This window comes from Bufo bufo, chromosome 5, assembly GCF_905171765.1.
Source record: "Bufo bufo chromosome 5, aBufBuf1.1, whole genome shotgun sequence".
Lineage (NCBI taxonomy): Eukaryota > Metazoa > Chordata > Amphibia > Anura > Bufonidae > Bufo > Bufo bufo.
The window spans coordinates 482,275,771-482,293,493 of record NC_053393.1 but is presented as its reverse complement, the minus strand read 5'-3'; the positions used below and the strand labels follow the sequence as shown (position 1 = coordinate 482,293,493).

The 17,723-nt window shown below is 46.1% G+C and overlaps 1 protein-coding gene across 1 annotated transcript in view; it reads left to right on the top strand.

Moving 5' to 3' along the window:
* The first annotated feature begins 258 nt into the window (after positions 1–258).
* LMBR1 (limb development membrane protein 1) overlaps positions 259–17,723 on the top strand; it is a 161,793-nt gene continuing 144,328 nt past the window's right edge. Inside the window, exon 1 of the mRNA XM_040434191.1 lies at positions 259–474. Within this exon, the coding sequence (XP_040290125.1) occupies positions 412–474 (63 nt within the window). The 5' untranslated portion in view covers positions 259–411. The remainder of the gene's footprint in view (positions 475–17,723) is intronic.

The following is a 17,723-nucleotide window of genomic DNA, read 5'->3' as shown; positions in this document are numbered from 1 at the left end:
GTGTATCTCTATGTACATCTGGCTATCTCTCTCTGAACACACGCTCGTCTAGTCTCCGTGTACTTAGCTATGACGTCAGGACTGGGCGTGTCCTCCGCCCGCCACCTGCCTCATCTAATAACACTGCAGCACACACTGACAGGAAGAGAGGGGGCGGGAAGCCAAACACTGGGCTCCGCCAATCACACGCGCGGACACAGAGGGCGACCCGCGGCGGCCCCGTCTCTTCACCAATCACAGGACGCGTTGCTCGAGCGCAGTGTTTTGGGCAGAGCGGAGGCTGTGGAGCAGGAGTAGTCGGTACCGCATCCTGAGGACGGGGGAGGCCCGGCTCTTTGTTATTGTTCTGTCCGCGGGGGGATGGTTCACAGGCGCAGCATCAGTCCGTCCGGGGCTCCAGCAGTATGAAGGATGGAAGAAGACGATGTCACCATCAGGGAGCAGAACTTTCACAGCCAAGTTAGAGAATGGATTGTAAGTCATGTCTGCTGTGCCCTGCGGTCTTGTCATGTGGGGCACATCGTCCTGCCCAGGGGGTTGGTCACAGTCATGGCACTGGGCACAGTTCACACTGGGGCGGTTATCTGTCCAAGTGCACAAGAGCTGCGGGGAATGGCAACTTTGTTGGAGATTCTGATGGGTGACATATGGGTCCCTCCATTGGACCCTCCCTACTTCTGCCCGTTACCACGTTACCTGGTCCCCCGATTAGTCCGCACTTTGCAGCTTAAAAAATTTATTTACAAATTATTTATTTTTCTAATATAGATTAAAAGCTATTCAAGCCTATAGCTGTGGGTGGAGAATGCATCTGACTGACAAGTGTTCCTCTCTGTACCCACATCTGGTTTAAAGGGGGTTTCCACTCCTCAGATATTGGTATCTGGGCCATGTATTCTGAATGAGTGGGTCTTATTATTGGGCTGGGTGACCACTCCTGACGTGTCTTTCTGCAGCTTCTAGTCCCATGTCACCATGATGGGCTATTCCTGCATTATTGCTGCTAGAAGTTATGAATGAAATGCCAGCAGTCTGCAGTAAGGGTACAGAGGGGTGTTACCAGCTGGAGGTGTGGCCCTGTACAGTCTAACACGGTCCAACTGGTAACACCCATCTGGACCCTCAAGCCGAGCCTTGTAGAGAATAAAAGTTATTATTTTTTTGTATTCTTTCCTTCTTAGGGCAGGGCTTGACAAATTTCCGCGGAGCCGCGTCATAAAATCTATATTGCGATATAATTTTAAGCATGTGTGATATGCGATATATATTGCGATATATTGTTTTTTATATTTGGGGGGGGGGGGGTGTTTAAACTTTTTACTTTTTATTTAATAACTATTAGCCTCCTTAAAGGGATTCTGTCACCTCTCGTAACCCAAATTCGGATTTTAAACCAGTCATGCTCCACAGCTTACCTTGAATCGGCTGTGCTGTTCTATATTGTAATCCGTCCAGTAGTTTTGCAGAAAAACGACTTTTATAATTATGCAAATTAACCCTGAAGGTGCCCAGAGGGGCGTTATGTTCCCCTTTGTGTGCCCAGTAACGCCTCATCCCTCTCCTCCCCCTCCCTGACGGCCGAGCGAAGTCTCGCGCAGACGCAGTACCCACTGAGGGCTGCACCAGTGCGATTTGCTGGAGACTGAGGGCAGGAGCTTCATCGTCGTCACTGGGCATGCACCGAGCCCAGTGACGTCCGATGCTCGCTCTTCCCTCAGTCTCCAGCAAATCGCACTGGCGCAGCCCTCAGTGGGTACTGCGTCTGCGCGAGACTTCGCTCGGCCGTCAGGGAGGGGGAGGAGAGGGATGAGGCGTTACTGGGCACACAAAGGGGAACATAACGCCCCTCCGGGCACCTTCAGGGTTAATTTGCATAATTATAAAAGTCGTTTTTCTGCAAAACTACTGGACGGATTACAATATAGAACAGCACAGCCGATTCAAGGTAAGCTGTGGAGCATGACTGGTTTAAATTTCGAATTTGGGTTACGAGAGGTGACAGAATCCCTTTAAGGGCTAGAACCCTTGTCATATTCACCCTAATAGAGCTCTATTAGGCCTCATGCACACGACCGTTGTGTGCATCCGCGGCCGTTGTTCCGTTTTCGGGTTTTTTTCGCTGACCCATTGACTTTCAATGGGTCCGTGGAAAAATCGGAAAATGCACCGTTTGGCTTCCGCGTCCGTGATCCGTTTTTCCAGTCCGTGAAAAAAATAGGACCTGTCCTATTTTTTTCACGGACAACGGTTCACGGACCCATTCAAGTCAATGGGTCCGTGAAAAATCACGGATGCACACAAGATAGTCGTCCGTGATCCGTGTCTGTTTTTCCTATCATTTTCAATGCAAACTTGACTTAGTTTTTTTTTTCACTTTTCATGTCCGTGGATCCTCCAAAAATCAAGGAAGACCCACGGAAGAAAAAACGTTCACAGGTCACGGACCAACGGAAATCCGTTTTGCGGACCGCAAAAAAAAACGGTCGTGTGCATGAGGCCTTAGGGTGAATAGGACATTACACTCTCCCTGCTGCCCTGTGCTTTGTGCACACAACAGCAGGGAGCTGACCATGGCAGCCAGCCTATCATGTGCCCTCCAGCCTCTGATCAGCCCCCCCAGCCTCTGATCAGCCCCTCCAGCCTCTGATCAGCCCCCCCCCGATCAGCCTCTCCCTCTTATCAGCCCCCTCTGGTAACAAACCCACCCCCCCTCCCTCCCCAGTATTAACCGCCTCCGGACCGCCTAACGCAGGATCGCGTTCCAGGGGCGGCAGCTCTGCGCAGTCGCGCATCTACGCGTCATCTCGCGAGACGCGATATTTCCTGTGAACGCGCGTTCACAGGATCGGAAGGTAAGCGAGTGGATCTCCAGCCTGCCAGCGGCGATCGTTCGCTGGCAGGCTGGAGATGCGATTTTTTTAACCCCTAACAGGTATATTAGACGCTGTTTTGATAACAGCATCTAATATTGCTTGGATCGACCACCAGAGGACACAGGCAGCTCAGTAATAAGTAGCACCAAACACCACTACACTACACCCCCCCCTGTCACTTATTAACCCCTTATTAACCCCTGATCACCCCATATAGACTCCCTGATCACCCCCCTGTCATTGATCACCCCCCTGTAAGGCTCCATTCAGACGTCCGTATGTTTTTTACGGATCCACGGATACATGGATCGGATCCGCAAAACACATACGGACGTCTGAATGGAGCCTTACAGGGGGGTGATCAATGACAGGAGAGTGATCACCCCATATAGACTCCCTGATCACCCCCCTGTCATTGATCACCCCCTTGTAAGGCTCCATTCAGACGGCCAAATGTTTTTTTACGTATCCACGGATACATGGATCGGATCCGCAAAACATATACGGACGTCTGAATGAAGCCTTACAGGGGGGTGATCAATGACAGGAGAGTGATCACCCCATATAGACTCCCTGATCACCCCCCTGTCATTGATCACCCCCTTGTAAGGCTCCATTCAGACGGCCAAATGTTTTTTTACGTATCCACGGATACATGGATCGGATCCGCAAAACATATACGGACGTCTGAATGGAGTCTTACAGGGGGGTGATCACCCCATATAGACTCCCTGATCACCCCCCTGTCATTGATCACCCCCTTGTAAGGCTGGCTCCATTCAGAGGTCCGTATGTTTTTTACGGATCCACGGATACATGGATCGGATCCACAAAACACATACGGACGTCTGAATGAAGCCTTACAGGGGGGTGATCAATGACAGAAGGGTGATCACCCCATATAGACTCCCTGATCACCCCCCTGTCATTGATCACCCCCCTGTCATTGATCACCCCCCTGTAAGGCTCCATTCAGAATTTTTTTTTGGCCCAAGTTAGCGGAAATTTATATATATATTTTTTTTCTTACAAAGTCTTATATTCCACTAACTTGTGTCAAAAAATAAAATCTCACATGAACTCACCATACCCCTCACGGAATCCAAATGCGTAAAATTTTTTAGACATTTATATTCCAGACTTCTTCTCACGCTTTAGGGCCCCTAGAATGCCAGGGCAGTATAAATACCCCACAAGTAACCCCATTTTGGAAAGAAGACACCCCAAGGTATTCCGTGAGGGGCATATTGAGTCCATGAAAGATTGAAATTTTTGTCCCAAGTTAGCGGAAAGGGAGACTTTGTGAGAAAAAACAAAAAAAAATCAATTTCCACTAACTTGTGCCAAAAAAAAAAAAATTCTATGAACTCGCCATGCCCCTCATTGAATACCTTGGGGTATCTTCTTTCCAAAATGGGGTCACATGTGGGGTATTTATACTGCCCTGGCATTTTAGGGGCCCTAAAGCGTGAGAAGAAGTCTGGGATCCAAATGTCTAAAAATGCCCTCATAAAAGGAATTTGGGCCCCTTTGCGCATCTAGGCTTCAAAAAAAGTGTCACACGTGGTATCGCCGTACTCAGGAGAAGTTGGGCAATGTGTTTTGGGGTGTCATTTTACATATACCCATGCTGGGTGAGATAAATATCTTGGTCAAATGCCAACTTTGTATAAAAAAAAATGGGAAAAGTTGTCTTTTGCCGAGATATTTCTCTCACCCAGCATGGGTATATGTAAAATGACACCCCAAAACACATTGCCCAACTTCTCCTGAGTACGTAGATACCACATGTGTGACACTTTTTTGCAGCCTAGGTGGGCAAAGGGGCCCACATTCCAAAGAGCACCTTTCGGATTTCACCGGCCATTTTTTACAGATTTTGATTTCAAACTACTTACCACACATTAGGGCCCCTAGAATGCCAGGGCAGTATAACTACCCCACAAGTAACCCCATTTTGGAAAGAAGACACCCCAAGGTATTTCGTGATGGGCATAGTGAGTTCATGGAAGTTTTAATTTTTTGTCACAAGTTAGTGGAATATGAGACTTTGTAAGAAAAAAAAGAAAAAAATCATCATTTTCCGCTAACTTGTGACAAAAAATAAAAAGTTCTATGAACTCACTATGCCCATCAGCGAATACCTTAGGGTGTCTACTTTCTGAAATGGGGTCATTTGGGGGGTGTTTGTACTGTCTGGGCATTGTAGAACCTCAGGAAACATGACAGGTGCTCAGAAAGTCAGAGCTGCTTCAAAAAGCGGAAATTCACATTTTTGTACCATAGTTTGTAAACGCTATAACTTTTACCCAAACCATTTTTTTTTTACCCAAACATTTTTTTTTATCAAAGACATGTAGAACAATAAATTTTGAGAAAAATTTATATATGGATGTCGTTTTTTTTGCAAAATTTTACAACTGAAAGTGAAAAATGTCTTCTTTTTTTTTGCAAAAAAATCGTTAAATTTCGATTAATAACAAAAAAAGTAAAAATGTCAGCAGCAATGAAATACCACCAAATGAAAGCTCTATTAGTGAGAAGAAAAGGAGGTAAAATTCATTTGGGTGGTAAGTTGCATGACCGAGCAATAAACCGTGAAAGTAGTGTAGTGCAGAAGTGTAAAAAGTGGCCTGGTCATTAACCCCTTAAGGACACAGCCTTTTTACACCTTAGGACCAGGCCATTTTTTGCAAATCTGACCAGAGTCCCTTTAAGTGCTGATAACTTTAAAACGCTTTGACTTATCCAGGCCGTTCTGAGATTGTTTTTTCGTCACATATTGTACTTCATGACACTGGTAAAATGAAGTCAAAAAAATTATTTTTTTTGCACCAAAAAATACCTAATTTAACAAAAATTTGGAAAAATTAGCAAATTTCAAAGTTTCAGTTTCTCTACTTCTGTAATACATAGTAATACCCCCAAAAATTGTGATGACTTTACATTCCCCATATGTCTACTTCATGTTTGAATTGTTTTGGGAATGATATTTTATTTTTTATATAAGGCTTAGAAGTTTAGAAGCAAATCTTGAAATTTTTCAGAAATTTACAAAAACTCAATTTTTAGGGACCAGTTCAGGTCTGAAGTCACTTTGCGAGGCTTACATAATAGAAACCACCCAAAAATGACCCCATCTAAGAAACTACACCCCTCAAGGTATTCAAAACTAATTTTGCATACGTTGTTAACCCTTTAGGTGTTGCACAAGAGTTATTGGCAAATGGGGAGGAAATTTGAGAATTTCATTTTTTTGTCTAATTTTTCATTTTAACCCATTTTTTCCACTAACAAAGCAAGGGTTAACAGCCAAACAAGACTGTATCTTTATTGCCCTGACTCTGCCGTTTACAGAAACACCCCATATGTGGCCGTAAACTACTGTACGGCCACACAGCGGGGCGTAGAGTGAAAGGTGCGCCGTTTGGTTTTTGGAAGGCTGACTTTTATGGACTGGTTTATTTACACCATGTCCCATTTGAAGCCCCCTGATGCACCCCTAGAGGAGAAACTCCCTAAAAGTGACCCCATCTAAGAAACTACACCACTCAAGGTATTCAAAACTGATTTTACATACGTCGTTAACCCTTTAGGTGTTGCACAAGAGTTATTGGCAAATGGCGATGAAATTTGAGAATTTCATTTTTTTTGCCTAATTTTCCATTTTAACCCATTTTTTCCACTAACAAAGCAAGGGTTAACAGCCAAACAAGACTGTATCTTTATTGCCCTGACTCTGCCGTTTACAGAAACACCCCATATGTGGCCGTAAACTACTATACGGGCACACAGTAGGGCGTAGAGTGAAAGGTGCGCCGTTTGGTTTTTGGAGGGCTGATTTTGCTGGACTGTTTTTTTGACACCATGTCCCATTTGAAGCCCCCCTGATGCACCCCTAGATTATAAACTCCATAAAAGTGACCCCATCTAAGAAACTACACCCCTCAAGGTATTCAAAACTGATTTTACAAACTTTGTTAACCCTTTAGGTGTTGCACAAGATTTAATGGAAAATAGAGATACAATTTCAAAATTTCACTTTTTTTGGCAGATTTTCCATTTTAATATTTTTTTTTCCAGTTACAAGGCAAGGGTTAACAGCCAAACAAAACTCATTATTTATGGCCCTAATTTTGTAGTTTACAGAAACACCCCATATGTGGTCGTAAACTGCTGTACGGGCACACGGCAGGGTGTAGAAGGAAAGGATTGCCATACGGTTTTTGGAAGGCAGATTTTGCTGGACTGTTTTTTTTTTACACCATGTCCCATTTGAAGCCCCCCTGATGCACCCCTAGAGTAGAAACTCCAAAAAAGTGACCCCATTTTAGAAACTACGGGATAGGGTGGCAGTTTTGTTGGTACTAGTTTAGGGTACATATGATTTTTGGTTGCTCTATATTACACTTTTTGTGAGGCAAGGTAACAAGAAATAGCTTTTTTGGCACTGTTTTTTTTTGTTATTTACAACATTCATCTGACAGGTTAGATCATGTGGTAATTTTATAGAGCAGGTTGTCACGGACGCGGCGATACCTAATATGTATACAATTTTTTTTATTTATGTAAGTTTTACACAATGATTTCATTTTTAAAACAAAAAAAAGTTTTAGTGTCTCCATAGTCTAAGAGCCATAGTTTTTTCAGTTTTTGGGCGATTATCTTGGGTAGGGTATGATTTTTGCGGGATGAGATGACGGTTTGATTGTTACAATTTTGGCGTACATGCGACTTTTTTGATCACTTTTATTACCTTTTTTGGGAAGTAAGGTGGGCAAAATTTCAATTTCATCATAGTTTTTTATTTTTTATTTTTATGGCGTTCACCGTTCGGGTAAAGTAACATGATCGTTTTATAGATCAGGTCGTTACGGACGCGGCGATACCAAACATGTGTAGGGAATTTTTTTTTTTTTTCATTTTTAATCAGTGATAAATGTGTTTTTTGATTTTTACTTTTTTTTCACTTTTATTCACTTTTTTTTTACCCAGACCTACTTGGTTCTTGAAGATCCAGTGGGTCTGATGTCTGTATAATACAGTACAATATATATATTGTACTGTACTGTATTTTACTTACACTGAACAGATCTATGCCTTTTAGCACAGATCTGTTCAGCACCATGGACAGCAGGATGCCTGAGAGGTAGGGGTGCACCGAAATTCCGGCAGCCGAAAATATCGGCCGAAAATGTACCTAATCCATTTCGGCCGATATTGTTACATATTGGCCGAAAATATGGGGTGTGGGATTTGTCACCCACCAAGTAGCTCACCATCTGCGGGCGGGCGCCGGGCGGGCGGTTTACTTTAAGTCACTGCATCTTTATTTTACCTTACAATCGTGACGCTCCAGTAACAACTCTGCAGGCAGAGCGGAGGGCGGCGTAACGTCACTTACTCACGTGACGCGTCTGCTCCGCCTCCTTCATTCATAAAGTGGGCGGAGCAGGTGCGTCACGTGAGTAAGTGACGTTACGCCGCCCTCCGCTCTGTCTGCAGAGTTGTTACTGGAGCGTCACGATTGTAAGGTAAAATAAAGATGCAGTGAGTGATTAGTCTGCTGTGAGCAGCAGGGCCGGGGCTGTTATGGGTAGGGGGATCGGTCTATGGCACTGCTATGGGGAGGGGGGATCTGTGCACTGTTATGCCCATAACAGTGCACATATCCCCCCCTCCATAACAGCGCCACCCACAGATCCCCCTCTCCATAACAGCGCCACCCACAGATCCCCCTCTCCATAACAGCGCCACCCACAGATCCCCCTCTCCATAACAGCGCCACCCACAGATCCCCCTCACCATAACAGAGCCACCCACAGATCCCCCCCCCTCCATAACAGCGCCACCCACAGATCCCCCTCTCCATAACAGCGCCACCCACAGATCCCCCTCTCCATAACAGCGCCACCCACAGATCCCCCTCTCCATAACAGCGCCACCCACAGATCCCCCTCTCCATAACAGCGCCACCCACAGATCCCCCTCTCCATAACAGAGCCACCCACAGATCCCCCTCTCCATAATAGAGCCACCCACAGATCCCCCTCTCCATAATAGAGCCACCCACAGATCCCCCTCTCCATATATAATATGATTTATTAAATTCAGGAAAAAGAATTATTAATAAAATCATTAAAAAAAAAGTATTTTAAAAGTATTTGGGCAAAAAGGCAGTTTCGGTTTTCGGTCAAGGGCATCCTGAATTTTCGGTTTCGGTTTCGGACCAGAATTTTCATTTCGGTGCACCCCTACTGAGAGGCGTCCTGTTGCCATGGGAACCTTCCCCGTCTGCTCAGTACTGGTCAGAACTGCGCAGACGGGGAAGGGTAAGGAGGGGATCTGTCGGGGGGCTGTCTGGGGGCTCTCTCCCTCCCCATCGGGGGACTGCAAAGGCACAGCAGCACCCCGATGGGAGAGGGAGGGAGCTCCCTGCGCTGTTAACCTTTTCCATACAGCGGTCCGTACGGACCGCTGTATGGAAAGGGTTAAACGGCTGACATCGCATCGCAGATGTCAGCTGTTTATACCAGGGTGCCAGCAATGTGCTGGCACCCTGGTATACCCACTAGAAGCCAACGATTATACAAGGGGAGGCGGGCGGGGGATGGCGATCCCGCCTCCCGCATCGCCCGCACCGCCCGCAACCCTCCCCCTGCACCTCCCACCACCATAAAATCATGCAGGGGTGCAGGGGGGGGTGAATAAAACGTTATTTTAGGCATATAAAGTTTCTGATCCCCGCGGTCAGGGACCGCGGGGATCAGAAAATGCAGAAATCGCAGCAAACCGCAGGTCTGAATTGACCTGCGGTTTGCCGCGATCGCCGACATGGGGGGGTCACGGGACCCCCCCGCGCATTTAGCCTAGGTGCCTGCTCAATGATTTGAGCAGGCACCGGGTTCCGATCACTGCCAGCCGCACGGCAGTGACCGAAAATACACAGGCTACTGAAAAAATACACGCTACTGAAGTCCTGGCTGCGATGGTATGTTAGTGAGCAGCATTATACTCACGTGCGCCGTGATCGCCGGGAGCTCCTTCTTCTCATAGGTCTGTGCGGCGCATTGCTAATGCTATAAGCATTAGCAATGAGCCGCACAGACAGAAGAACGAGCGCCCGGAAGCCACGGCGCACGTGAGTATAATGCTGCTCACTAACATACCATTGCAGCCAGGACTTCAGTAGCGTCCTGGCTGCCATGGTAACCGATCGGAGCCCCAGCATTACACTGCTGGGCCTCCGATCGGAACTGCCCACTGCCACCAATGCAGACAAACATTCCCGGCACCCGACCTCTGACAGGACGCTGTGATCCGCGCGATTAACCCCTCAACTGAGGGGTTAATCGCGCGGATCACAGCGTGCAGTCATAGGGGCCGGGATATGGCCGGCACATTGGTATTCAGGCATTTATTGGTGGCGCAGTGGCCACAGTCCCTCCCCTCCTCCTCCTACTCTGTTCTCATTGGTGGTCAGCGGCAGCCGCGCACAGTGGGGAGGGAGGGACTCCTCTCCTTCTCCACTGTGCCGGCTCAGGAAACCACGGTACGCGCCGAGAGCGCATCTTTGAAAACGGGCTGACAAATACCCAAGCGCCAGGACCAAATTCCTGGTCGCCATGGCGACCTGGCGCTTGGGATTTGTCGAGCCCTGTCTTAGGGTACTTTCACACTAGCGTTTTTCTTTTCCGGCACTGAGTTCCGTCCTAGGGGGCTCAATACCGGAAAAGTACTGATCAGTTTTATCCTAATGCATTCTGAATGGAGAGCAATCCGTTCAGGATGTCTTCAGTTCTGTCTTTTTGCCTTTTCAGGACGGGGATAATACCGCTGCATGCTGCGGTTTTATCTCCGTCCAAAATTCCGGAACACTTGCTGGAATTTCCCCATTTAAATGCATTAATGCCGGATCCGACCCCTAGTGTTCCGGCAAAACGGATCTGTTTTTGCGGTCTGCGCATGCTCAGACTGCAAAAAATGTTAAAAAAATAAATGCCGGATCGGTTTTTCCGGGTGACACCGGAGAGACGGATCCGGCATTTCATTGCATTTGTCAGACGGATCAGGATCCTGATCCGTCTGACAAATGCCATCAGTTGGCATACGTTTTGACTGATCCGGCAGGCAAGTGTGAAAGTACCCTAAATTGCTTACAAATTTCAAGAAATCAGCTTGCAGTCATTCAGGAGTATAAACATCTGTCCTGGTTGTGGGACAATTACACAGGCATTTGGCTCATCAGTTATCAGAGCTGTGCCTGCAAGCAGAGATCTTGAAAGCTATGAGGAATACTTTTGACTGTTTTAACCACTTAAGGACCACAGGTTTATACCCCCCTAAAGACCAGGCCCTTTTTTACAAATCGGCACTCCACAACTTTAGCGGTTTATTGCTCGGTCATGCAACTTACCACCCAAATGAATTTTACCTCCTTTTCTTCTCACTAATAGAGCTTTCATTTGGTGGTATTTCATTGCTGCTGACATTTTTACTTTTTTTGTTATTAATCGAAATTTAACGATTTTTTTGCAAAAAAATGACATTTTTCACTTTCAGTTGTAAAATTTTGCAAAAAAAACGAGATCCATATATAAATTTTGCTCTAAATTTATTGTTCTACATGTCTTTGATAAAAAAAAAAAAATGTTTGGGTAAAAAAAAATGGTTTGGGTAAAAGTTATAGCGTTTACAAACTATGGTACAAAAATGTGAATTTCCGCTTTTTGAAGCAGCTCTGACTTTCTGAGCACCTGTCATGTTTCCTGAGGTTCTACAATGGCCAGACAGTACAAACACCCCACAAATGACCCCATTTCGGAAAGTAGACACCCTAAGGTATTCGCTGATGGGCATAGTGAGTTCATAGAACTTTTTATTTTTTGTCACAAGTTAGCGGAAAATGATGATTTTTTTTTTTTTTTTTTCTTACAAAGTCTCATATTCCACTAACTTGTGACAAAAAATATAAAGTTCTATGAACTCACTATGCCCATCACGAAATACCTTGGGGTCTCTTCTTTCCAAAATGGGGTCACTTGTGGGGTAGTTCTACTGCCCTGGCATTCTAGGGGCCCAAATGTGTGGTAAGTAGTTTGAAATCAAATTCTGTAAAAAATGACCAGTGAAATCCGAAAGGTGCTCTTTGGAATATGGGCCCCTTTGCCCACCTAGGCTGCAAAAAAGCGTCACACATCTGGTATCTCTGTATTCAGGAGAAGTTGAGGAATGTGTTTTGGGGTGTCTTTTTACATATACCCATGCTGGGTGAGATAAATATCTTGGTCAAATGCCAACTTTGTATAAAAAAAATGGGAAAAGTTGTCATTTGACCAATATATTTATCTCACCCAGCATGGGTATATGTAAAAAGACACCCCAAAACACATTCCTCAACTTCTCCTGAATACAGAGATACCAGATGTGTGACACTTTTTTGCAGCCTAGGTGGGCAAAGGGGCCAATATTCCAAAGAGCACCTTTCGGATTTCACTGGTCATTTTTTACAGAATTTGATTTCAAACTCCTTACCACACATTTGGGCCCCTAGAATGCCAGGGCAGTAGAACTACCCCACAAGTGACCCCATTTTGGAAAGAAGAGACCCCAAGGTATTCGCTGATGGGCATAGTGAGTTCATGGAAGTTTTTATTTTTTGTCACAAGTTAGTGGAATATGAGAAAAAAAAAATATCAATTTCCGCTAACTTGTGCCAAAAAACAAAATTTCTATGAACTCGCCATGCCCCTCATTGAATACCTTGGGGTGTCTTCTTTCCAAAATGGGGTCACATGTGGGGTATTTATACTGCCCTGGCATTCTAGGGGCCCCAAAGCATGAGAAGAAGTCTGGTATCCAAATGTCTAAAAATGCCCTCCTAAAAGGAATTTGGGCACCTTTGCGCATCTAGGCTGCAAAAAAGTGTCACACATCTGGTATCGCCGTACTCAGGAGAAGTTGGGGAATGTGTTTTGCGGTGTCATTTTACATATACCCATGATGGGTGAGAGAAATATCTTGGCAAAAGACAACTTTTCCCATTTTTTTATACAAAGTTGGCATTTGACCAAGATATTTCTCTCACCCAGCATGGGTGCCCAAAATGAGGGGCATGGCGAGTTCATAGAAATTTTGTTTTTTGGCACAAGTTAGCGGAAATTGATATATTTTTTTTTTTTCTCACAAAGTCTCCCTTTCCGCTAACTTGGGACAAAAATTTCAATCTTTCATGGACTCAATATGCCCCTCACGGAATACCTGGGGGTGTCTTCTTTCCGAAATGGGGTCACATGTGGGGTATTTATACTGCCCTGGCATTCTAGGGGCCCTAAAGCGTGAGAAGAAGTTTGGAATATAAATGTCTAAAAAATTTTACGCATTTGGATTCCGTGAGGGGTATGGTGAGTTCATGTGAGATTTTATTTTTTGACACAAGTTAGTGGAATATGAGACTTTGTAAGAAAAAAATAAATAAAATTCCGCTAACTTGGGCCAAAAAAATGTCTGAATGGAGCCTTACAGAGGGGTGATCAATGACAGGGGGGTGATCAATGACAGGGGGGTGATCAATGACAGGGGGGTGATCAGGGAGTCTATATGGGGTGATCACCCCCCCTGTCATTGATCACCCCCCTATAAGGCTCCATTCAGATGTCCGTATGTGTTTTGCGGATCCGATCCATGTATCCGTGGATCCGTAAAAATCATACGGACATCTGAATGCAGCCTGACAGGGGGGGTGATCAATGACAGGGGGGTGATCAGGGAGTCTATATGGGGTGATCACCCCCCCTGGAAGGCTCCAGGGAGACGCCTGTATGTGTTTTGCGGATCCGATCCATCTATCAGTGGATCCGTAAAAATCATGCGGACATCTGAATGGAGCTTTACAGGGGTGTGATCAATGACAGGGGGGTAATCAATGACAGGGGAGTGATCAGGGAGTCTATATGGGGTGATCAGGGGCTAATAAGGGGTTAATAAGTGACGGGGGGGGGGGTGTAGTGTAGTGTAGTGGTGCTTGGTGCTACTTTACTGAGCTACCTGTGTCCTCTGGTGGTCGATCCAAACAAAGGGGACCACCAGAGGACCAGGTAGCAGGTATATTAGACGCTGTTATCAAAACAGCGTCTAATATACCTGTTAGGGGTTAAAAAAAACACATCTCCAGCCTGCCAGCGAACGATCGCCGCTGGCAGGCTGGAGATCAACTCTCTTACCTTCCGTTCCTGTGAGCGCGCGCGCCTGTGTGCGCGCGTTCACAGGAAATCTCGGCTCACGCGAGATGACGCCAATCGGCGTTAGTGTGACCTGGGAGCGCCGCAGAAATGACGCCTTTCGGCGTTAGCGTGACGGTAAGTGGTTAAAGAAGCACTCCCACAACAATTATTATTCTCTGACCTGTTAGAAAGGTCCATGATGTAAACTGTAGTGAAGGTAATCTTCTTACTGTATTAGTGAGTTATAACCTCCCTTCTGATCCTCAGCTGTGTCATGTGACCAACACTGGGTGTCTGCTGTTTTGAACAGACACCCAGAACTAATGTCTGTGATCTGCAGTCACATCATTTATGGACATTTAAAGAGGACCTTTCACCAGAATAAAGTATGTAAACTAACTATACAGACGTGTAGAGCGGCGCCCAGGGATCCCCCTGCACTTACTGTTATCCCCGGGCGCCGCTCCGTTCTCCGGTTATAGCCTCCGGTATAGTCATAGTTAGGCTCCACCCAGTGGAACCTGCAGCGGTCTCCTTCTCCTATGCTGTAGCGCTGGCCAATCGCAGCGCTCAGCTCTTAGCCAGGCTATGAGCTGAGCGCTGCGATTGGCCAGCGCTACATCATAGGAGAAAGAGACGCCGGCAGGTTCCCCTGGGTGGAGCCTAACTATGAAGATACCGGAGGCTATAACCGGAGAACGGAGCGGCGCCCGGGAATAATAGTAAGTGCAGGGGGATCCCTGGGCGCCGCTCTACACGTCTGTATAGTCAGTTTACATACTTTATTCTGGTGAAAGGTCCTCTTTAAGCACCCAGATGCCATGTGGATTCTGAGAGACAGCACTTCTGGGTCCTGAACGGCTTCCACGCTCGGATATTGGGGAAGCAGTTCATTCCTAAGGCTGGGTTCAGACCTAAGCGTATTTGATATGCGCGTTTAACGTGCGTTTTTGTTGCACGTTTTTAATGCGCGTTTTTTGCAGTAGTAAACGCGCGTTTGACGCGCGTTTGTGTGATTGACTGCAGTGTCCTATGGCCACAAACGCGCGTCAAAACGCCCCAAAGAAGCTCAATCTAACTTGTTTGAGCGTAGGGTGTTTTTCAGCGCGTTCAAACGCGCTGTAAAACGCTGAAGTGAGAACCAGGGCCATAGGGAAGCATTGGTTTTCATGTGTTGAGCGTTTTACAGCGCGTTTGAACGCGCTGTAAAACGCTCAAGTGTGAACCCAGCCTTATGGTAGCCTTGAGTCTGCTAGAGGTTCCAAGGCTTACCACCGTGATGTTCCTATGGACTCCTGCCTTTAGTAGGGATACATAGGAACATAATGAAACTCCCATAGCTTGCAATGGTAATTCAAGTCTATGGAAGAAGCGATTAGATGATTACATATAAAAAATAAAATAAAAATTAAATCGCTCCCCTTTCCCCATATTAAAAATAATGTAAAAAAATAAATCATTTGCACAGCCATGCCCCAAAACGCCTGTACTACTGAAATATAAAGGTATTTATCCTGTATGGTCAATGCGGTAACAGAAAAAAAAATCAACATGGCTGATTTGCTATTTTTTTATTTTTTGCATCACCTCAAAAAATGTTAATAAAAATAAATGACAATTTGTATATTAAGAAAACTCGGGAACGGAGCCTCAGATCAACAAAGGAAAAGCAGTGTTTTAATCAGGTGACCACAGCGATGTGTCTATACAATCAGTTGGATAAGGAGGTCGCTGGTGACTTTTTCCCATTTAAGGGGTTTTCCGGTTACACAACTGAAATAACACCGGCATGCAGCTTTATTGCCTTATATAAATCATAGGATGGTGTTCTGAATGCATTTTGTCTCCTCCAGCCTAATTGTGATCTGTGACCCTGCACCTTGTGTTTAATTCCCAGCGCACGACTCACGGGGAGTGTCTGTAGCATCAGGTCTCTGCCTCCCCTTCCCCTCCCTGTGAAGAAGTTCGGGTTTGGGTACCAAACATGCGCGATTTTTCTCACGTGAGTGCAAAACGCATTACAATGTTTTGCACTCGTGCGGAAAAATCGCGGGTGTTCCCGTAACGCACCCGCACATTTTCCCGGAACGCTCGTGTGAAAGAGGCCTTAGGGTCCATTCACATGTCTGTATGAATGGTCCGCACCCGTTCTGCAATTGTGCGGAACGGGTGCGTACCCATTCATTTTTAATGAGGAGGGAAAAGATGTGTGCTGTCCGCATCCGCATTTACGGTCCGCGGCCCCGAACTTACGGTCCGCGGGTTTTGCGGAGCCGCGGATACACAAAATACGGACACCGGCCATGTGCGTTCCTCATTTTGCGGACCCAAAATTGCGGAACGGATGCGGACCCATTTATGCAGATTGTGAATGGACCCTTACAGTCCAAAGAGCAGGTCACATCCTGCTCTTCTACTGGGCAAACATGTTTAAGGTGCCACTGTCATGGCACTAAATACAGGCGACTGTAAGCTGGAGGACCTTGGAGCCATAGTTTGGGATGCCCTTTAGCGTCCTGTTAGTTTCTTGCCTCTGATCATCAGTGCCAATCATTTGGAGGGGGCAAGATATATGGTGGGTGCTTGTTTGTCAAAGACATCTTAGAGCGACATTTTGCATGGAACTTGTATGTTCTCCCTACGTTTTAATGGGTTTCCTTACACAGGCTAGAAACCTGTGGTATGGTGTATTCATCCACAGGTGGCCACATCCCCATGCACTGGTCCGTTTTTCAAATTGATTGTTATTGGCTGCATGGTTTTGTGGGTAGAACTGCAGTATTACCGGCAAAATCATGTGGCCAATTAAAGGGGTATTCTGGTTTTGCAATTTTCAGCATCAGCTGACAGGAAACAACATGTTCACACTAATAGTGATTGTTTATATTTAAAGGGGTTTTCCCATCACAGACAATGGGGGCATATCGCCAGAGGTGGGACCCGCACCTACACAGCGAATGGAGCGGGGAAAAGCGGTGGAGGTCGCACTGCGCACGCTGGCTCGGCTATTTCCGTCGGCCCCATAGAAATGAATGGGAATGGTGGCCGCGCAAGCTCGGTGTGCTCCCGTTCACTTGTATGGGAAGAGCGCTTGGCGGTGGCCGGACCCCCAGGAAAACCCGGGCTCCTCCAGCCACCACTCTCCCTGCTCCGTTCTCGGTGTACGTATCCTAACGATATGCCCCCATTGTCTGTGAAGGGAATACCCCTTTAACACCCCGTTTTCCTGCCTTCCATCTCGGTCACTTGACATTTTCCACTGTGTTGTTTCCCTATCCCAATGACCTCACATCTACATCTGGGGCGTGGCAAGGCTTGTAAGGCTCTTCCCTGTAGACACCACATCATCAATGAATTGCATCTCAGGGCGGTGTTCTGCCAGGTAGATGTGATGTCATCAATGATACCACGTCTTAGGGCAGGATTTTTCCAGTAGGGCTTCAAGCAGGCTTGGATCCAGAGCTGCCATCAGAAACTTCAGGACTTCATACAGGCAAAACCCCCATGTTTTTAATTTACGCTGTTTACCAATCACCACTATCATGATGATTACAGGGATACCAAATACTTTTTTGTGATATTTAGTCAGTAGTACTAAAAGGAATAAAACTCCCATCTTTACACCAGA